Source organism: Herpailurus yagouaroundi, unplaced genomic scaffold (assembly GCF_014898765.1).
Source record: "Herpailurus yagouaroundi ecotype Mexico unplaced genomic scaffold, PumYag 198, whole genome shotgun sequence".
Lineage (NCBI taxonomy): Eukaryota > Metazoa > Chordata > Mammalia > Carnivora > Felidae > Herpailurus > Herpailurus yagouaroundi.
In genome coordinates this window covers 35928013-35951672 of record NW_024412429.1, presented here as the reverse complement: position 1 = coordinate 35951672, position 23660 = coordinate 35928013, and the positions used below count along the sequence as shown (strand labels likewise).

The 23660-nt window shown below is 36.1% G+C and overlaps 1 protein-coding gene across 1 annotated transcript in view; it reads left to right on the top strand.

The window, feature by feature from the left end:
- LAMA2 (laminin subunit alpha 2) overlaps nt 1-23660 on the top strand; it is a 395150-nt gene that overhangs the window by 112617 nt on the left and 258873 nt on the right. Inside the window, exons 12-15 of the mRNA XM_040449243.1 lie at nt 7712-7823; nt 13438-13491; nt 13697-13810; nt 18987-19114. Of these exons, the coding sequence (XP_040305177.1) occupies nt 7712-7823; nt 13438-13491; nt 13697-13810; nt 18987-19114 (408 nt within the window). The remainder of the gene's footprint in view (nt 1-7711; nt 7824-13437; nt 13492-13696; nt 13811-18986; nt 19115-23660) is intronic.

Below are 23660 nucleotides of genomic sequence, written 5' to 3'. Positions count from 1 at the left end.
TCCCCCCCCCCCCCCCCCCCGCTTTCCCTTTTATGTCCTAATAATAAGCACAAGGTAGCATGGTAACTTTCCCCTAATTGAGATTAAGTTAGATGAAGAAATATGACCCAAAACTTGACTCTGTGACATACTCAGAATCAAAGCATTGTCTCCAGTACTGGTGTATCTACAAGAGGTGGGTTTTTTGTTTGTTTGTTTGTTGTTGCTGTTGTTGCTGTTTTGTTTTTAATGCTGATGATCCTCCACCCCCATCATTTGCTTGTGCAGCCTAGTTTGTCTTTCACTTGTACCATTTCAACTAAGTGTAATCATCATTACCATCTCCCAAAGGGGGACGCTACAGATTCATAAACAGAACCATTGTCAAACAGCGTACCTCTTTTGCATAGGCAATTCTGTTAGGAGCTGGGTTAAAATGCCATGAAGATGTGAAGCAGCACTTAGGAATTAATTATCTTTTCTCCCGTTTAGTAAATAGAGATTGTCATGATGTTTAAACAGTACAGAGAGATGAGTCCTCTGGCTTTCGATATGAATGACAACCAAATTGACAAAAAGTGGCTAGGGGGTTTATTTATTTTTGTCAGCATTGCTTCTCAGACTAGTTAATCCAAAGGCATTTCCCCCTGATTTATGTCAGATAAGTTCAGTGTCTACCCGTCAAAATCATCAGTTTCTTTTGAAGCCTTCTGAACTTTTCCCGTGTACGAGTGACGTGTTCACAGAGCAAGGTTATGTGAACCGACACGGGAGCTAATCCAAGTAGGTGGCTGCCTTCTGCAGCCTACATTCCCTAAAGCACTATGGTTCAAGAAGGAAAAGGCAATGGCAGATCTGAAACTCCTACCCCCTTCAGGTAAGCAGAAAGTCAGCCTAAATCCTGACTCACTGAACTTGTTTTATCGTATTTCTTTCTTTTTTTTTTTTTTTAATTTTTTTTTTCAACGTTTATTTATTTTTGGGACAGAGAGAGACAGAGCATGAACGGGGGAGGGGCAGAGAGAGAGGGAGACACAGAATCGGAAACAGGCTCCAGGCTCTGAGCCATCAGCCCAGAGCCTGACGCGGGGCTCGAACTCACGGACCGCGAGATCGTGACCTGGCTGAAGTCGGACGCTTAACCGACTGCGCCACCCAGGCGCCCCATTATCGTATTTATTTCTGATCTACCAGTGGATTGAGTCACATTTGTAAAACATCACTTGAATCGATTTCAGCTTGTCTTACACAGTACGCTTCTGACTTGGTATCCAGTTTGTGTGTAAGCACAAGTAAACGGAGGCTGTCTCAACAAAAATTCGTGTTTAGGTGTATTTAAGGAAGATTTACTTACGTGGTGGTTCTCAGCATGTGCACTTCATGGACTTGGCTTCCTCCAGCTCTGTGGTGAGATGGAGAGGAATAGTTGAAGGAGAACTAGCCTGCGGGTCAGGATTTTGACTTCTGTTTTCAAGTCAGCTATTTAATAGTTGTAAACATAAGTGTAGCTTTGACCTCTCTGAATTTCAATCACCCTGTCTGTGAAATACAGAGAAGGACAATTGCCTTGCCAGCTTCAAAAGGTCACCGTGAGAATAGAATTAGAGGGCTGCAAAAGCATTTTGCTAATGGCAAATAGGCAGAGAAATCGGAAGCATTTCTATCCAACCTCGGTCACTGCAAGCAATAACATTTTCTACCAAGTACTGTTAAGACTTTGGAGACCATCTAGGATAAAGCACATAGTGATAATTCCAAAATTGTGACAGTGTTTGCTGTCATTCTTTTCCAGAATGATGAGATGTTAATGCAATAAAATTAATTGATTTCTTTCTCATTTGCCCACATTGGTAAGATGAATATAAAAATAGAAAAATTTCAGCCTTCTTTTAGAAATGTAAGAGAAATCAACTTAACCAAATCATACATCTTTCTCCTTTAAATTCCCCAAACCCTAGTTTTAGTAGCACTCTTGATATTTAATTCAAGCAAGGAGTCTATTCAGCTCTTCTTAAACGTTTATTCAGCATAAAACTCTGCAAAAAATTGTTTTCTTTTACCTTGTAGCAGACGTTAGTATCTTTCATCAATCTCTGATCTCATCCTTTTTTATTTTATTTTATTTTATTTTATTTTATTTTATTTTATTTATTTATTTTATTTTTAATTATTTTTAAAATCCTTATTGAAGTTAGTTGACATATATTATTATTAGTTTCACTGTAAAACATAGTAATTTGACAATTATATACATAACAAAATGCTGACCTCAATATGTGTATCATCTCTCATCATACAGCTGTCACAATATTAATGAGCATATTTCTGCTGCTGTACTTTCATCCCCATGACTAATTTATTTTGTAACTGGAAGTTTGTACCTCTTAATTCCCTTCACTTGTTTTGCCTATCCCCTGGTCACCTCCACTCTGGGAATCACCTATTTGTCCTCTATATTTATGAGCCAGTTTCTATCTTTGCTGTTGTTTATTTGTTTGTCCATTTGCTTTATGTTACAGGTTCCACGTATAAGTGAAGTTATTTGGTATTTATCGTTCTCTGTCTGACTTATTTCACTTAGCATAATACCCTCTAGGTTCTTCCATGTTATCACAAATGGCAAGATCTCATTCTTTTTTATGGCTGAGTAGTATTCCATTGTCTATATATACCATATCTTTTTTATTCATTCATCTATTGTTAGACACTAGGCTGTTTGCCCGTGTTGGCTGTTGTAAATAATGCTGCAATAAACATAGGGGTGCATATATCTTTTTGAATTAGTGTTTTTATTTTCTTTGGGAAAATACCTAGATCCAAACTTCCCCTTTTGTATATTACATTTCCCTAACCTTTGACAATAGATGTGGTCATATGACTTGGTTTAGCCAGTAAAATGTGAATAGAAGTGATTATAATTCCCCTACATGCATGCACATGCTCTCACACACACACACACACACACACACACACACACACATGCGCGCGCGCACACACACACACACACACACACACACACACACACAAAGCACCGAAATGCCAGCATGAGGCTTTCTGGAGCTTATCAACCTACAAGAAGATACAAATAGCCTGAAACATTGCCCTGAACAGTCACCCAGACCTGTGAAGGATTTTTACATGAGTAAACATTTTGTTGTCTGTTAAGCCATTAAGAATTTGAGCCCTCATCATGACTTTATCCTGATACACCCCATGTGTCTTTATTGCTTAAAAAGGAACACAGAATCATTTCAAGGCAAGACATGTTCATATGACTTTTTCGAGTAAATATGTGTTGGGGGGATGTATCAAAAATATTACATAGAATTTATGTAATAATCTAGTAAAACCCTTATAAATAAAGGAGTATCTTGATGATTATAGTAACATTGTTGGTAGATGCATACCATGCATCTGTCTTTGGAAATTAATGGTACAGATAACCATGTTTTGAAGAAATTATACTGAAAAGGCCTGTAAAACTTAAAAGACTTATGCAACTCACTAGGCATTGGGCTCTTCATAAGAGGTTTAAACCCACATATGTTTCCTCCACATTATCTTTGACTACCTGCCAAATAAATTCTGTAAATATTGGATTCATTCAGTCTGCCAGCATTTATTGCCTTTCATGTATACTTTTCTAAGTCTCAGTTTCCTCTTCTGCGAAATGGCAGAAACACTATCTAAATTTTAAGATTGAATGCTATGTGAGAAAATGATGTACCAAAAACATTAGCCATGCTATCTAGCAGTATGTTGGGAGGCAGTGTAGGGTAACAAGATGATCGTTGATTTTGTAGTCATGCTTGGGTTTGAATCTGTGCTGCACTGTTTGCGAACTGTATTATATTGGACACAGCACTTCTCTGAGTCATAGGTTCTTCACTTGTAAATGTAGACAATAACGTGATTATGCATTGTGTTCACTCAGAGTTAAATGAGATGTCTGTCAAGCCCCCATTACAGTACACAGAAGATAGCAGACACTTAGTAAGTAGTAATTATTATGATGTGGTAGTTCTAGGCTAAGCAAAAAGAATGCGCTAATGGATAAATGATCATTGAATTAAAAAAAGGCATAGTCGAGGATGGAAGGCAGACACATACATTTACGGTAGTGTAATAAATAATGCATTAGAAATGTGCACAGTACATACTGGTAGGTCTAAGAAGGAAGAGATAAATGATCCTATTAGCATTTAATATAATGTTTATGAATGGCTGAAATAGTATCCGATTCTTTCAGTTATTTCCCTTACTTGATGGGGGATTAAAAAGCGATTGATGAAAACATCTAGTTCTTTCTCAGATGAACCACTCAGACATTGCCTGGGCCACTAAATGATGCTTTGCCTTTTTAGGAGTGGAATAAAAGGTATCAGTCCCCCCTAACATGGTGGGACTTCCACAAGGTAGAGACTGCAGGAAGTTCTGAGTTTTGACAGAACGAAATAGAACAAAGCAACTGAATAGCAATAAACTCTTCATCTATGGTGGCTGATCCAAAGCAACATTGGTTTAAGTAGAATTAAGTGGATGCTTTCAATAGAAAAAAAAAAGATGGATAGAAAAAATAATTATATAAAAGTTTTATGATCAAAGTTCTTATTGTTTCTAAGGATAATTTATGTGTTATTGTTATTATTATTTTAGTAAAGCTTAACCTATCTAACTCTGGTAGAAATATAATGAAACAAAAGTATTGAGGACAATCTTTAAGTCCGTACCAGGACAATGTTTCTCATATGATTCTAATATTTTCAATACTACCTTACACAATTATGTCTTTTCTCTTCATCATCTTATCTGTATTTCCAAGTCACAAAAATAAGAGGAAATAGCCAGCTAAAACATGTGATTTAGTTGACAAATCTTTGATAGTTCATGCATTTCTAAAATTTAGTACTTTATTACCACTACCTTTATATATTTAAAAGAATGCAGCCTCGTATCAAGAAAAGAAAATGTCCGTATTGAAGGGGAAAAAAAAAACTGCAGCCTTCTTTATGAGTAATACTTAAAACCGTTAAACACATTAAAATCCCATTTACCAACAGCAGAACCTGATGAACATTGGGTCTGCTCAGTGAATGCTAATGTGGAATATTGCTGGGAAAGATTTTTGAATGTTGAAATTTCTTACTGCTCAAAATGGTTACACAGATTAAGGAAAGGAACATCTGTTGTTGTAAAGACAAATGAAATTTGGCAATTCATAGAAAATATTTTTGTTTTTGTTTTGTTATATTTTAAATTGTTCCTTAAAGTAGTCAATTACTTATTTTTCTATTTTGAAACATTCCAATACTCAATTTTATATTAAAAATCCGGGGACTGTCTACACAATTGACCAGTCTACTGTTTAGTAAATTGTGACAGTCTTTTATAAGATAACCAACTAGTATAGCAATCATGAAATCATCTAATTCTGAAAGCAAAGTGATCAGAAAGATAAGTTAATCTTGGGACAGTTCATTAAGTGCAGACAGTAAGATGTCACAATTAATTCAGATGAGTTCTGACCTCAAGTTCTAACTCTAATAGCTTTCTATTTATTTATTTATTTATTTATTTATTTATTTATTTATTTATTTATTTATCTGATCAAACAAGTAATTTGTCTCCTGCTTATCTGACTTTATTCATCTGAATGTGGATACTAGGCTTTATTTTAGCATTTATCTGGGAGTATGTTAGTCATTGTCTAAAATATAACTATGTTCCATTCACCTGTTCATTTACCTATCCACTCATCTATTAATACATGTATGTTTGTTTATATGTAGTTTTGTATCCATTCATTCATCTATCCATCTATCCATATACCTACTATCCATCTATCCATCCATTCATCCATCCGACGAAAGTGTGTTGAGCTTGTATTGAGATGATCTGGCTAGGTATATAGACAACACAACAAAGTCTTTGTGAGAAGTTGCTCATAAGCTCATGTTGACACAAGCAATTACTGTCTTTCAAACTCTATGTTGTGATATATTCATACAGTAGAATATTACTCAGTCATAACAAGGATATACTGATACATGCTACAACATGGATGAACTTTGAAAACATTATACTAACAGAAGCCAGACACAAAAGGTCTGATTATATGATTCCATTTATGTGAAATATCCAGAATTATCCATGATAAATCCATAGAAAGCAGATTCATGATTTACCAGAGGCTAAATAAGGCCAGAATAGGCAGTGACTGCTTAATAGGTACAGGGTTTTCACATGGGCTGACGATAATGCTTGGAACCAAATAAAGGTTGTAGTTGCACAACCTTGTTAATGTACTAAATGAACACGTTAAAATGGTTACTTTTATGTTATGTGAACTTCACCCCAATTTAAAAAATGAAAATATCTCCACTTATACATCGTATACAGGTTGATTTGGTGGTGGAAAAAATGACAACTTAGAGATTTCTCTGAAAATCTCTATGTAACCTAAACACTATGAAAGAGTGATTTTTAACACTTACCAGTTTAGGACCTTTTACTAGGTTGTCCAGACTGTTCTCCCAGAGAAGAAATCATTCAAGAAATGGTTGTGGATGAACTACTCTGTAGCTAAAGATAAATGGCTTGTCTTTAGAAGATGCTGGTTAGCACACAGCCCCTAAGATGATCCCACCCAATTGCTTTGGTTTCTCTTTTCAACTTTTTGATTATGTATGAGGTCATACACATGCAAGGTACTATCAAGTGTCTAGGATTAGTAAAGTGGGAGTGAAAAAGGTTTTAAAGCTTTTAAAATTTCCTTTTTTAAAAAAAATTGAAAAATCCAATAAGACACCAATGTTTATTTAAATTATTAATTCATATTAAGTTTGCATATTTTGGAAGGAAATATATATATAGAAAATATGTAAATATATAGGAAATACACACACACACACATACACATAATATACACATATACCACTTACATTAACAGTGTTTTCAGTTTAGACAAACCAGCTTTTCCCCAAAATAATGAGTGACACCAAATCACTCTGCTAAAATCACCAGATTGTACAGAAGTACTAATAAAATGAAACCCATGGATACATAGAACAATGCATTTAATTCAGGTCAAAACAAATTAAGAAAATAGTTCTAATTCAACTGAGTATTTGAAAAAGTCTCACTTTTACCTCCCAATGTGCAGATTTGTTTCTGATGAGAAGAAATGAAAATCACTTTTTTCTTTCTTTCTCTCTTTTTCTGTTTCTCTCTTTCCTTCCTTCTTTGCTTCCTTCCTTCCTTCCTTCTTCTCTCTTTTTGCTTTCATCTTTCCTTTCAATTTAAAAGCTTGAGCTGGATATTAATATTGCCTTCTTTGATTTTCTAGTTTAACGTTAAAATGAGTCAGTCATGTGATGTTTTCTGTTTTAAAAATACCTTCAACTACATTATTTTAAACTATCTCCAAAAATTAATAATAATAATAATAATAATAATAATAATAATGAAATCGAAACAAATAGCCAAAACCCAAGAACTGGGCAAGAATATTCTCATATCTTTTCAGCATTTGATGTGGTCATGGTTGTGAGCACCTGGACATATTTTACCTAATAGAAGGAATGAGCAGGGCTTCAAGTTGTAGATATTCGTTAGCCTTCCCTCTCACCACAAAGAGTTTACCTATATTACCAACCTGATTACTATTCCTCAAACTCTATAGTACCTAAGAGTTGGTTTACCTAGTCACCATCTCTTTTTCTTTCCACTGCAGGCTGGGCTCTGTTGGCCTTGAATCCGCAGTCCCCTATCCTACTGATGGAACCATTGCAACCGCTGTGGAGATTTGCCAGTGTCCACCTGGGTATTCTGGCTCCTCTTGTGAGGCAAGTTTGCAAGAATAAATCCTTGGCGCCTCCCAAGTTCCTTCAACGTTGCTTTCAGCAAACCGTCCTCCATCAATGATGGCGCAAATAAATGATAGCGTTTTACTTAAAGAAGATGCTTGAGTGCCCCAAATCATGGCTTTCTAATAGAGCACCGCTCATATTCCGTCATCTTGAAGTTATGTTTCTCTTTTGGATATTTTACCTTGCTACCGATGAAAATCTGAGGTTTCCCTAAGTGTTTATTTCCTATTTCATTGGTTGATAAAATAAGATGAATGATAGCAGAGTAATATTTAATATTTCAAAATAATTTCCTTTCATTTCTACCTCAGCGCTTACCAGGAATTAGCACTGTTTTCCCCTTTCCCTCTAGTTTCTAATCTTATGTACCATACTCTTGCTCTGCTTTATTTCTAAGAATGCCAAACCGCAAGCCTCTGAAGGATAGAATCTTTAAAACATCAAGATATAATACAAGGAAGAAATACCGTGATCTGGAAAATTCCCTACATGCCTTTGATTCATTTATTTGAGATATTCCTTGTTACCCCAGTATTCTAGATTTCTAATAAGATTAACATTTCTTACTTAATACCACAGTGTGTCGTTTTAAGGTAATAACTTTTATTTACTTCTACGTACTTTTTCTTAGGTGGTTTGAAATTGGTTTCACTTGAAACCCAGTCATATAACGTAAACACAATTTTCCTGATAGAGGACATGGCTTGCAGATAAATAGGAGCTTAAATTCTTTAAAAATGGTGCCTTTAAGGAATAGTTTGAGTGTACCAAGATGTTCTACTTCAGCACACTATCCCATTATGCCATTTATAGAAATACTCTGGGCATTGCTTCGTCAGCTCTGTTGTACTCTGAAATAATGCATGCTTTTAGAAGATACATAGGATTCAGAGTCATCTTCATGACAAATGTGTTTTCTTTAGCCAGGCTCAGATTCACCTATCTAGAAATAAAATGAAATGAAATTCATTGATGTCCTTGCTTTTCCAAAATTCATCTCAAGAAGAGAAAAATAATTGTGGCAATAAATTAGCTCTGTCAACATTAATTTGATTTTTACATATAAAATACATGCTGTATTTGATGAAGCACATACTTTATGAAGAGCCCAGCAGTTTTTATTTCAAACAAGAAAGCTGTCTTTGAACCCTTAAGTTCCTATTTCAATTGGAAGAATGAACACCTTGATTCTATGCTTGTTTTACCATTTACCCCCACATTTGTTTTCCCTAGTACTCTTCATCATCTTTATGGAAGTTCCAAATACCCGTCGATACAAAATTAAATATCAGAATTGCTCAGTTGGCTAGGTTTTTTGTTTCTTCTTTCATTTCTTCAAAAATATTTATTGTGAATCTTTGGTAAATTCTGCACTAGGTGCTGAAGGGATTATCAAGAAGATTACATCAAAATCCCCATCCTTAAAGAGCTAACAATCTGTTTAGGGAGACAGAACAAATACCTATGAAAAATTGGATCACAGCACTATATAATTAAGGGATGGGTGAGTGGTACAGAACATAAGTGCAATAATCATTCAAAGAGGTGAGCAGAGACAGGTGTCACTGAAAGTATCCTGCAGTGGAAAAACCTCAAATTGGAAGGTAAATAATGGTAACAATTAGGTGGGAAGAGAGAAGCACACGAGTATGAAAGAATGCAAACAAAACATCAGATGTTTAGACTTGCTCGCATTCATTCCTGTCCTTTCCTGATTTCATCTGCTTTTTACTGAGTTCATAAGGCCAGTCACATCAGCTTTGCTATCCCTATTATGCACAGACCTCTGCAATGCTGAGTAACCTACAAAGACCAGAATGTCTTTATGCTAGGTTGCCAAAAACCAGGTCAAACCACTCACTATAATATTCTCTTTTACTCTATTTGGGGCCACAGTGTTGATTCAAACCTTTTTTTTTTCTTCATTTCTACCTGACTTCTTATAAATACCTCTGCAGTTTATCTTTCCAATTTTTCTTACACTCTTAATACCATCATAATTCATTTCACTTCACAAGTGGGACAGGTGAAGAAGTGTAAGCAACATCTGGTACTGAAAAAATGTGTTTTAATTCAAATCTCAGTTTTTGCTTCTTTCTATATGATCAAAATAAAATTAACCACCTCATAGGAGTGTTCATACTTTTGTTTAGCTAATAGATGTTGATAATCATGCATTTTGACACAATCAAGACCCTTGGCATGGCTGATTAGGTGATCAACAACACAGGTATAGTCCCTACCCTCAAGGACATTACATTTGGTTGTAGGCTAGACAGTATGCTGGAGAACATATTTAAATACATGTAATAAATGTCATGAAGAAAATGAACAAGGTGTCTCGATACAGCTACTAAGAATGGGCACAGGAAGAATAGATAAGAGGGACTACTTTATAAAAGGTTTCGGGAAAGGCTGAAGTGGTAGCATCTAAACTGGGTGTTGAAGAGTGAGAAGGGTCAGCTACGCAGAGAAAGCTGGAAGTGGCTTAGGAGGAAGTGGAAAGGAGCTTGGAGTCTGCAAGGACCTGAAAGAGGGCAAGGACAACTAGAACATAGTAAGCAAGGGAGAGAATAGTACATGATGTGACTGGAGGAGCCAAACCATCCAGAGCTTTGTATGTATTATAATAATTTGGGATTCTATCCTAAGCATAATAGAAAATCATTAGAATACTTTAAGGAGGGTAGTGCCTTGATCTTAGTTTTCTTTTTTATTTTTATTTTTATTTTTTTTTCAACGTTTATTTATTTATTTTTGGGACAGAGAGAGACAGAGCATGAACGGGCGAGGGGCAGAGAGAGAGGGAGACACAGAACTGGAAACAGGCTCCAGGCTCTGAGCCATCAGCCCAGAGCCCGACGCGGGGCTCGAACTCACGGACCGCGAGATTGTGACCTGGCTGAAGTCGGACGTTTAACTGACTGCGCCACCCAGGCGCCCCGATCTTAGTTTTCTTATTCAAAAAACTCTTTATGGCTACAGAGTGAAGAACATAATATAGGAAGGCAAGAATAAGAGGAAGAGTGGCTCATAGGCTACTGTGGTAGGAGACACTATTATGGTTTATGTTAGGATAATGGCAGGGGATGTAAAAAGATATGGGTTTACTCTCTATTTTGATAGTATAACCAATAGGATTTAGTGTAGATTACATACCAGAGCAGAGTTTAAAGAAGTAAGGAATTTAAGAATGAGTCATAGAGGTGCCTGGGTGGCTCAGTCAGTTAAGCGTCTGACTCCTGATTTCAACTTGGGTCATGATCTCATGGTTCGTGGGGTCGAACCCCACATTGGGCACTGCACTGACAGTGCAGAGCCTGCCTGGGATTCTCTCTCTCTCTCTCTCTCTCTCTCTCTCTCTCTCCCTCTCCCTCCCTCCCTCCCTCCCTCCCTCCCCTGATCATGCTCACTCTCTGTCTTCTTCTCAAAATAAATATATAAAACTTAAAAAAAAGAAAGAAATGAGTCATAGATCACCAGTTGGAGCAATTGTATGCAAAGCCATTTACTAAGCTGAGGAAGACTGGGGAGGATTAGCAGTGGGCAGAAGATGGAATCAACAATCCATTTTAGAAATATTAGGTGTGAAAAGTGTAAACTAGATGTCAACTTTACAGTTGAATATGCAGGTCCTGAACCTGGAATATCCGTCTGGTCTACAGATAAGCATTTGGAAGAGATCATCAACTATGGGGCTGAATAAAATTACCTAGGAGACAGTGTGAAGAGAAGGAGGAAAGCGATCAAGCCCCTAGGAGTTCTTGGCAATGAGAAGTTGGGTCAAAGCAGAGGAGAAAGCAAAAAGCTAATGTGGAAACATGGAGTTGTGATGGCATGGAAATTGAGAGCAGAGGGCATTTGAGGGAGAGAGGAGTCAACTAAGCCACATGTTGATGAGAAGTCAGATAAAATGCAGTCACAGAATGGTCTACCAGCTTTGGTTACCTGGAATGTGGTGGCATAGCCAAGGTCAGTTGTAATTGAGTGGTGATGGCACAAGACAGAGTAGAATGGAATGAAGCATGAGAGGGAAGTGAAGAAGAGAAGACTTTTTAGAGTAGTTTTACTGAGAAAGAAAAACAGGTAGGTAACTGGAAAGCTCTGAGATATTAAGGAAGTAATTTTGTCATATTTGTTAACTTCTAATGGGGATAGCAAATCATATTTTTGAGCTGATAGTAATGATCCAGTGGAAAAGGAAGGTATTACTGGTAGAGCCCAGAGAAAGAGTATTGGAAAGATAACAGATAATGGAATGCGGATTATGAGTGTAGTGACTTCTCTCAGGAGAGGAAGAATTCTGCATGCCCCGCTCCACTGTTCCAGAAAAGAATATGGCAAATGGAGATATCGCTGATACTTACAGATTTGATGAGGCTGTGGTATGAGTAGGACATTTGCAGAGTATTAAAAGAAAAAAAGCTCATTAATGACAATTCTATGAATATTTGTCCTGAAAACAGTAAGTCAGTTCTCTCTCTGTTATCAACACCCTTGGTTTCTACCCTCTTCTGGGTATATGACTTCACCAGTTTTTAAAAATACGTATTGGAGAAGGAAATCTCTTCTATACTGAATCTAAGGTGGCAAAAAATTTAATGAGGAGAAATTATTAGAAAGGGGCAAAAAAATCAACACCTTTCTTGTACTGCCCAAATTAAGAGGAAAGTCATTTTTGCTTTCCTTTCAGATGTGAAGTATCAGCAGACCCTTTTTTATGTGTTTGTTATTGATGTTCAGATTTAAGAACCTTCACACCCTGAGGCAGAATGAACATTTCTAGCAGTACACAACACAATTCTATAAACTTTATTACTTCAGTGGTTTCTCTCTTGTTTCCATTTTCAACTGGAAAAAAGGCCTTTTCATGATATATTACGTTGTAGTAAGCCAGCCAGAAATACAATAAATCACCCACAAAATGAAATTAGAACTTGAGAGAGAACACAAGCTTCCAGAGGGCAGCAGTGTTTGCCCTCCCCCCCCACCAGTTGTGCATCCCATACAGTTTGTAGTAACCCCCATGGAAGGGAAACTTAATTAAGAGTGACAGTGAACCTAGAGCTGATGGTGACATAAAGTTCTTCTAAGGCCTGAATGTTTTTAATCAGAATTCCATTTTTGTATAACGAAGTGTTCCACACTTTTAAAAGGAATGATGAATGTAAGTAGACTTCTAGTAGAATAATGCAATGAAAATAAAATATCAAGGGAATATATCGCAAAGGAATCATGTGCAAGTTTGAGAAAACATAATAGGATGAGAATGAAAGATATGGACTCTTTATGTGTAGACATCAGCTGTGTATGTGGGTCAAATGTAAGAGTGGGACACTACCTTTCTTCCCAATGATTGTAAAGTGACAGAATTAAGGGCAGTTCTGTGTGGGTGAGGGAATGTATTCCAGAAAATCGACATTCCTTTGGATGATATTAGGTGCTCTCTTAGGCTAAGGTTCTCTGAAAGTCTTTTTATGTCTGCTGCTTTTTTTTCAATACTTTTCCTTCTATTTTCCTGTCTGTGCTTTTTACTTTGAGACTGTCACATTTCAATTCTTTTTATCTCTTCTTTATTTTACCATTTCAGAAGAGACACCAAGCTAATGCTTCCTCTAATCTCATACCTGCCAATAATGCTAAGGTCAGTACAAAAGTCCCAAATGTCAGGAGGAATAGCTCTGTCGCAATGTTTCAATAGTAGCAACACTTTGATGAGCATGTTTGCTGAATTTGCTACCTAAATATTTCCCTTTAACAAACAAAAAACAAACAAAAAAACAAAACAAAACAAAACAAAACCTTAAGAAAAAAAATCCCTGAGACTTGAAACCTTATCTTTCTTTCAGTCTTGTTGGCCTCGGCACAGACGAGTCAATGGCACTATTTTGGGTGGCATCTGTGAACCATGTCAATGCTTTGGCCATGCAGAATCTTGTGATGACATCACTGGAGAATGTCTGGTAAGTGCTTTCTCCTTTGGGGATGCTGATTGACAAGGCTGAAATCAGCTCAATACGTCTGCAGGTCAATTACCACCTCTGGGACAAACACTTGAGTCAAGACGTGATTTGACAGGGATCTTTATATTGAATGGAGTTGGAAGCTGAGAATGCTCTTTCATATGTGGTTTTCCTGACTAACAAGTATTAGGAGATGTTTATCCATATTAGTGTAAGACCTCAATTAGAATTAGATACATCATCATAAAATATAACTAATGACTGAGATACATATCTACCCTGAATGTATGTGGTTTCAATCCCTTCCATAAATGTACCAAAAATAGGCTGTATTTCCATAACAGAAAATGGTTTGTATCCCCATGATATGAAAAGTATAAAATATAACTTTTATAATAGACATAATTCAGTTTCTTCCACATTGAAAAAATGAGGGCATACTACACGATTTTTATTTTAAAATTTCAACATGTAAGTAAAACAAAAGGGTCATATGTAGGGATACCTGGGTGGCTCAGTTGGTTAAATGTCCAACTCCAGATTTTGGTTCATGTCGTGATCTCACAGTTTGTGAGTTTGAGCCCCGTATTGGACTCCATGCTGACAGTGTGGCGCCTGCTTGGGATTCTCTCTCTCTCCCTCTTTTTACCCCTCCCCAGCTCTCTCTTTATCCCTTTCAAAGTAAATAAACTTTTTAAAAATAAATGTCATGTGTAGATTAAAAAATAATAAATATATGCACCACATATTCATCAAAGCTGCTTCTTCCAGCTACAAGGAAAGCCACACTTTGAAGGAGAAGAAAAGCTCTCTGCAAAGGCCAGCACTTTCTACCTGCTAAGAAGCCTCTAGATTGGAGAATATACACCACATAGACCATCCTGATGAACTCAAGGGCATGTTAGTTTGATATTCTCTGACATGGCATGAAGCTTGAAACAACACTTCTCATTTCATTAGTCCTGCAGAAACACAATTTGAAACAGTGCCAATTTAGGAGGATATAATATTCTCATTCCCTGTAGAATTTAAGGCAGACTCTGCTATCTCTATTTCTTAATGTTCTTTCTTCCTCTTGCTCAATGTTTCCCCCCTTTTCTTCCACTTAAAAGCTTCTGGGACAAACCCAAAATGAAAATTCAGGGCTTTGTCTCAATGTAATTTGGCATTTAGGCTTATTGATGCTCTTTCTGTTTTCTCTATATAAGATTTGTTTAATTGCATTGCAGTATAAAGCACGATAGCCTTAATTTGTGGATCCGTAGATTTTTCCAATGGCATTTTTATGAATAGAAAGACTAAGCGATTTTCATTTTAATTATACCATGAGTCATTTAAAATGTACCTTGGGAAAAATATTGAGTTACCTTTAAACACTTTGCTAACATGCTCTAGGAACTATTCAGTGCAAAGCTGATATGGAGTTGCTTTCTTTAAACCTGAAAAGACAAAATAAATATATCATAATACCAGATTTATAATGTTTCTAATAGTAATATTTCATGTTAAATTCATTATGATTAAATCAGATAATGCTGTTGGTCCATTTGGTTGTGTGACATAAGAATGAGAGCCCTATTTTTAGAATAAAATCTTTTCAGCATAATTTGGGGAGGAAGAAGGGAGGAAACAGTGATTATATGAGAACTTCTACTGATGAAACCTAGTTTATTGACTCTGTTTTATGGACAGAAAAACAGGAATCCACCTTTAAATAACAGAAGGAGTCTTAGGGAAACAACAGAGATCGTGTCAATAGAAACAGAATCTGGTGTTTTCTGTATTTTCCATTATAGCTGGTTAATACTGGATCATGTAAGATATTTTCTGGAGACATTCAGATGCCTTTTATCTGAAATGATATTGATAACTAAGTGCTAATATCCCATTTTGAGCATATTGGTTCTGATTTGATCCATGAAGAGAAAAATATTTAAATGTTACACATTAAGGACATTTTTAAGGTTTACTTAACCCACATCTTATCTTCTTTATCAATTATGTATGCTTTTTCCGCTAGCATTACACAGAGAATTTATGAAATTTACAGATAAACTGCTTTTCAGTTAGCTTGGTTTGAAATATGATTAGAAATTAACTGAAATGGGGCGCCTGGGTGGCTCAGTTGGTTAAGCGTCCAACTTCGGCTCAGGTCGTGATCTCACAGTTTGCGACTTCCAACCCCACATCAGGCTCTGTGCTGACAGCTCAGAGCCTGGAGCCTGCTTCAGATTCTGTCTCTCTCTGTCTCCCTCTCTCTCTGCCCCTCCCCCCACTCTCACTGTCTCTCTCTCTCTCTCTCTCAAAAGTAAATAAACATTTAAAATTTTTTTAACAAGAAAGAAATTACTTGAAATATATTTTTGATAGCAGATCAAAATCCAGACCTCTTTTATAGTGTGGGTCTATATAAAAAGGTCATCTTAACTCAAAGTACATTTGAAGTAACCCAGGAAACATTTAAAGCCACATGGAAAGATTGTATCCTTGACCTTCCTCACTGTTATTGTCCAATGTGCTATGAATGGACATTCGGAAATCACTTTATAGCAGGACACCTGTAAAAATAACCAGCCTGTCAGAGTGCACCTCTCATGTTCTCAGTTCTGATTTCCACTGTGTTGTTGCTTCATGCTGTTTTATAGTTTCAGTTGCAAAAACACTTGAGTGTTAGATTAATGTTGTGATTTCCACAAAATGAAATACGACATTAGTAAAAGTAAGCAACTTCTATATGTTCTTTTTCTTTTAGATCAGAAGTCAAGGAAAAACAGCCTGTCTAGGTTATGCAAGATTCCCAGTGGAGTTTTAGAAATACCATTTTAAACGTGGTTAAGATGATGAATTTTCTGATCTTATTTTTAAAACCCCTAAGTCTTTGAAAGATATGACTTGATCATGTCAATATGACAATATGCAAAGAATATTGCAAAAACAATGTAAGTTTTTAGTAACAGCCAACCTTAGTTAAATTTGAGGACTTGAAAGGAATTAGTATGAAGACGAAATCAAAGAGGGAAGCCTTCCTTCATGATCCATGCTTTATACATTCCATCTTAATATGCTGTTGTTTGCACAACTGTTAATAGTAAAGGTAGTCTCTGTGCTCTCTTTGGAAAGGCTTGCTAAATGCATTTGAGAGACAATTTAAAGTACCTTGGAGAAAAACCTATTTTCAAGTATCGCGAGATTAACTGAAGAATTATCTATTCGCTTGTAGTTGATGAGACTGCCATGGGATTTCAGAGCTTGAAAACTTCATAATTCATAGGCTTGAACTTCTCATTTTATAGAATGTGAGAAATGCAGAGTGTTAAATGATTGGTTTTAATTTCATATCTTCTATTCAATAAAGAATCTATTCCTCTCTCCAAGGTATTTAACAGGTTTTGTTTAAAACCATGTATTTATGGGGCCCCTGGGTGGCTCAGTCGGTTCAGCGTCCGACTTTGGCTCAGGTCATGATCTCGCGGTTTGTAAGTTCGAGCCTGCGTGGGGCTCTGTGATGACAGCTCAGAGCCTGGAGCCTGCTTTGGATTCTATGTCTCCCTCTCTCTCTGCCCCTCCCCCGCTCGCAATCTGTATCTCTTTCTCTCTCTCTCTCTCTCTCTCTCTCTCTCTCTCTCTCTCAAAAATAAAGATTAAAATTGTTTAATTAAATAAATAAGCATTTAAAAATTTAAAAGAAATAAAATAAAACCATATATTTATTTGCGTTTCTATTAAATCAATTTACTACATGTAATTAAAATGAGCTTCTTTAAAAATATACTGATATAGGGGCGCCTGGGTGGATCAGTTGGTTAAGAGGCTGAATTCGGCTCAGGTCATGATCTCGCAGTCCGTGAGTTCGAGCCCTCCATCGGGCTCTGTGCTGACAGCTCAGAGCCTGGAGCGTGTTTCACCTTCTGTGTCTCCCTCTCTCTCTCTGTCTCAAAAATAAATAAACGTTTAAAAAAAAATATATATATATATATATACACACACACTGATATAATATTTCAGACCTTTCATTAAGTTAGGCTGGCCATTCCAAAAGTCAACCAGATTTGATAAATATTTACTTTATCTTTAAAATGAGTGTATATTTTAGCGATTTCTTATACATATTTAATTACTGATCATAAAAATAAGGATTTTGCACCCCTGAGCTCTGATGAACTCTTTTCAACATGAGAAAAATAGAATTTCATATAGTTGTAAAAATAAAAATGTATTTCAGTCATAATGAATCCATACTGGATGGTTTTTTAAAAGGAATTAGGTATATTTTATTGAAGAAGTTAGGTTTACATGATGCGAAAGCATTAAAATTTATCAAATTGTGCTATTGAAAGATTTATAGACAATCCCAGTGTTTGGTTCACTGAATTGTTCATCTTTTGTGAACACAGTCTGAGTTGATAAGTGTACTTTAATATGAAGAAATCAAGATACAAATTATTTTATTTTGGTTTTTTTATCTTTGAAGAGGACATAACCAAACATTACTACTTTGAGGAAAAATGCAGTTTCATTAAAAATAAAAAATGTTGGAGACATTGTTAGGCGCCTTGTGGTTTCGTTATATATCGGAATACATTTAAACATGTTTCAATAATCTCATTGTTTAAATATGAGCCAGGCAGGCCCCTCACAGATGTAATACATTAGAGCATTGTCCCAATCATCAGAGCCACTGGGGTCCAAATTAATCTCTGAGGTAAGAGGATCATCGTTCCAGAGCATTTGTATGAGTAGCCACTATCCTCATTAAATCACCAATTTTAAGCTGAGCAATGGACTTTTACCTAGAAGCAGCTACGATTTCCATGAGATATATACTATTAGGACTCTGTGACTATGCACATGTACACATGCATGCATGATCACATGTATTTCCTTATGAAAAACATCGAAAAGTAAAGAAAAAAGGAAATAAGATTTATATAATGAAAAAAAGGTATAATGAATTTCAGTTGTTTTTTGTTAAGCATGCATATGCTGAGACTGGCGTGTAGTTCATAAGCTACATATTAATTATCAATGCTATTTCCCAGCTGTAAAACTGACCATTTAATGTGGAAAATTATTCTTCCTGGCAGGGAATAGACTAATAGCTCTGTAGAACAATTTTGGGTAATATATTGATGCGTGAGACCAACATAATAAACTCTGATGTGTGTTTCTTCCTCAGAACTGTAAGGATCACACAGGTGGCCCATACTGCAATAAATGTCTTCCTGGTTTCTATGGTGATCCTACTAAAGGAACCTCTGAAGACTGTCAGCCCTGCGCCTGTCCACTCAATATCCCATCCAATAAGTGAGTCACAAACTTACCTCTAATGATTTGGGCATCCAGTTCCGCAAGTGCATTTATGATATAAAATGTTTCTTTCTCTTACCACACGTAAATAAGTAACAAATAAATGCAGTGACTTTCTCTGGAAGGTAATACCAGTTTTTCTAGATATAAAATATTTAAAGTTGTGGCTATTTATTCTACAGAATTTTTAATATCTGAGTTCTAGTCCTGTGATTTGATGTACGAGATAGAACTAAAATATAATGTCTAAAGCAACTATAAAGGACAGACATATTTTATACAAATATATATACATGCCCACATGTACACACACATACATGCACGCATGTCTTCATGCTGTAATAAAAAAAAGCCAATAACACTGGGGTGCCTGGCTGGCTCAGTGGGAGAGCAGGTGACTCTTGATCTTGGGTTTGTGAGTTCAAGCCCCACATTGGGTATAGAGTTTACTTTAAATAAATAAATAATGTATACATATATTTTCAAAAGATCACTAACACAAATATTGCTCATTTGGATCCCAGTCTCACACTATTTATTTATGAATCTTGGGCAAGTCACAAACTCCTAGAAAAGGTAAAGTAAGAGATCAGTCTAGCTGATCTTTAAGCACCCGTCCTATCCTTTGGTTATCATATTATCATATGATATATATCAGTTTATCTTTCTTTTTTTAATATGTTTTTTAATGTTTTATTTTATTTTGGCGAGACAGAGAGACATAGTGCAAGCAGGGGAGGGGCAGAGAGAGAGGGAGACACAGAATCTGAAGCAGGCTCCAGGCTCTGAGCTGTCAGCACAGAGCCCGACGTGGGGCTTGACCCACAAAGTGCAGGATCATGACATGGGCTGAAGTCAGCGCTTCACCGACTGAGCCACCCAGGTGCCCCTATCAGTTTATCTTTCTAAAATAGTTACAGCAGTAAGAACTATATTTAAACTATATGAATATTGAAATATGGGTGATAATAAGCACTTTATTTTATATAAACTAAATATTTTAAAAGTTTAATGAAAACTTGGTTCAGTTTTCCAGTCATCTAGTTTTTATTCTTTATGTTTAAAATTTTTTCTAATGGGACACCTGAGTGGCTCAGTCGGTTAAGTGCCTGACTCTTGATTTCAGCTCAGGTCATCATCTTACAGTTCATGAGATTGAGGCCCATGTTGGACTCCATGCTGAGGGCGCAGAGCCTGCTTGGGATTCTCTCCCTCTTTCTCTGCCCCTCCTCAATTTGCTTACACATATGTTTTCTCTGTCTCTCAAAAATAAATAAACTTTAAAAAAATAAATAAAAATTAAAAAATAAAAATGTTCTACTTTCATCTAGAAAAATAACCTTGCAATCTTGGAGAAGACTTTTATTTTTTACATTTTTCCCGTGTTTATTTATTTTGAGAGAGACACACAGAGAGAGAGAGAGCGCGCACGCTGGGGAGGGGCAGAGAGAAAGGGAGAGAGAGAATCCTAAGCAGGCTCCAGGCCCAGAGTAGAGGCTGAGGCGGGGCTCCATCCCATGAACCCTGAGATCATGACCTGAGCTGAAATCAAGAGTCGGACACTTTACCAACTGAGCCACCCTGATGCCCCAGGAAAAGACTTTGAAAAGTATATATTTTTTTCTGCCTCTTCCCCTTCCCTTTTAGGGGAATATTCTATTCCAGCTGCTCTAATGCTCATTCTGTACAAGTGGCCCTCCTTAAGCAAATACCTAAGCAAAACCTTGAATCATAAATTGTTTTTATTTTAATGGGGGCATACTACATTGAGCCAAAACCAATGTTTTTGTACTAGTAAAAATTGTAAATAATGAGTTTACAAGTTTAAGTGAAAGGGATTTTTTTTGGAGACTTCTTAAAGGTAAGTTTAATGCTTAATAATGTTCACATTATATTGGGCACTTTCCAGCTATTTCTAAATGTTGTGATAATGCCTGAAGAGCTTAAATTTTTAGTGATTTTTAAAAAATTCTGTCAGCTGTAGTCTTTTAATCTAAAGGTGTTATCAAGTTGGTCATATTTTGAGTGAGGTCTTATCCAACACACTGCTAATGAAAATAGTCTTTTGTTAGAGTCAATGAATACTATGAGCTAAAGACATTGAGAATAATTCTGTCATTAAATTTAAAATCCTTATTGGAATTGTGATTTCTACTTTTCAGCCCGCATGAAATCCTCTTCCTTCTCTCCAACAGTCCACCTCCTTCAGAATTTTACACCTTAGTCATTGGAATAAAAAAAGAGAAAGCATTAATATTTAATAAAAGCAGACTAATTAGGTATAGCACTACACATTCCAATAAAGTAAATATTAGTCCCATTTTAGAGATTAAGAAAAAATGCTCCAAGTAGGAAAATATCATTATGGAACCAATTCTGGAACTACATTTCCTTGATTTAAATGCTAGCTGTGTGACTCAGACAACATTACTTAAACTCTCTGTGTCTCAGTTATTTCATCATTAGTTGTGATAATAGGACTTTCTTATAGGATTGTGAGAATTTTGTAAATTAAAATACACTAAGTATTTAAAATAATGATTTGACATGCTATGTCCAAGACAAGTACTGATTATTATTAAATAACTTGCTTAGAGTCATATATTAAAGAAAGTATCAGGGGCTCCTGGGTGGCTCAGTTGGTTAAGCATCTGACTCTTGATTTTGGCTCAGGTCATGATCCCAGGGTCCTGGGATCAAGCCCTGTGTCATGCTCTGTGCTGACAGTGCAGAGCGCCTGCTTAAGATTTTCTCTTTCTCCCTCTGTGCTGCTCGTGTGCACATTCCCAATCTCTCTCTCTCTCTCTCTCTCTCTCTCTCTCTCTCTCTCTCTCTCTCTCTCTCTCAAACATTTAATAAAACAAAGTATCAGAGTTGGAATTTTAAGTTTAAAGTCAGTGTACTTTCCAATCCTCTGCAATCTACATTGAGGATTTCTTTAAAAATCACACTGCATTCAGTTTTAGTGATAACATTAAAAACAATTATATGACCAGTTGGGTTAATGTGTATTAGTGATAAAAACCTTTCCAGAGTTTAGGGTGCAAGCTTGGGTGGACACAAAACTAAAGATCCTTTGGCATCCAAAGAGTGTCAGTGAAGCGGAAAAAGGCAAAAGGGAAATCTACCAGAAAATAATAAATATAGGAGAACAAATTAAATTCCTTCATAATCAATGGTGAGTCGTCCCTATGTTGGCTGTAATATAACATGATCCTTGCTCACTGGTGTACTTGTGAAGGGTTAGAGGACCTGCTCATTCACTGTGGCTGAATGAAATTCTCCTGGACTATCCAATATACTAGAAACTCACTGCTCATTACTCACTTTCACTGAGGAAAATGGAGGGATTATCTTTGGTCACTCATTTATGTGCACCCCTTCTCAGGCAAAATGTCATACATGTTAGCCAACCTATCAATCCAGCAGTGCTGCCACTGGTTGCATAGTGTGAATCTTAGTCTAATACATTTTGAGAATTATGTCATTGATTGGACATGGGTTTATCCTCCAGTCTGACCAACATTACTATAAATGCAGAGGAGGCATTCATGGCCCATCCTTCTCTGTTTACTGTACTTCTACTTTAATTTCAATAATAGGTTCTAATTGTGTTATTGAAAGAAAAAAGAAAGTCAGTGTCACCATCCATCAGTGACAAAAGGATTGGGTCCCCATTACAAGGATGGTACTTCCTCAAGTATGTGTATTCCAATTTGGTATAATTATGCAGATCTTGACTTAAAAAAATAATAAAGACAACTCAGTAACATCAGCGACACCAAGTATTTAAAGATCCTTCAATTTTTGAGATACCTTTACTTACATTAAATAATTATTAAATTATTAAATAATAATTTTATCATTAGAAGTAGAACTGAGAATAGACCTGTCGTAAATTTTAGCTTTAAATACAGAATTTTTATAAATAGAAAGAGGAGAGAGTGATAGTCCACTTACTTTAAAAATACTAGTTCTGTGTTTAGAGTTATAAAGACTTAAATTTAGGGGTGCTTGGGTGGCTCAGTTGGTTAAGTGTCCAACTTCAGCTCAGGTCATGATCTTGCAGTCCATGGGTTTGAGCCCCGCACTGACAGCACTGGAGATTCCGTGTCTCCTACTCTCTCTGCCCCTCTCCTGCTCACACTCTACCATTCTCTCCCTCAAAAATAAACATTAAAAAAAAAAATTAAAGACTTTTAAATTTAAAACAGCTTGGAAAATCAACATAGTTTAGCTGTGCAATTGTGAATAGAAAAATCCATTGTAATCTAATAACCTGAAATGTTTTATTTTTAAATCACTAAATAATGGGACAGTTAGGGAAACTCTTCATTTAAAAAAATTTTTCAAACGTCATTACTATTATAATCCGACTTGAAAACTCTGATGAATAAATTCAATATTCACAAATAAGCCAGAAGATGGGATTGAAATTCTCACAGGTTATTCAGAAAAAAAAATTCAGCTAAAGGTTGCTGCAACCTTCATCTAGAAGTATAAAGCTTGGTGATAGTTTTGCTTTGGTGATTTATCTATTTAA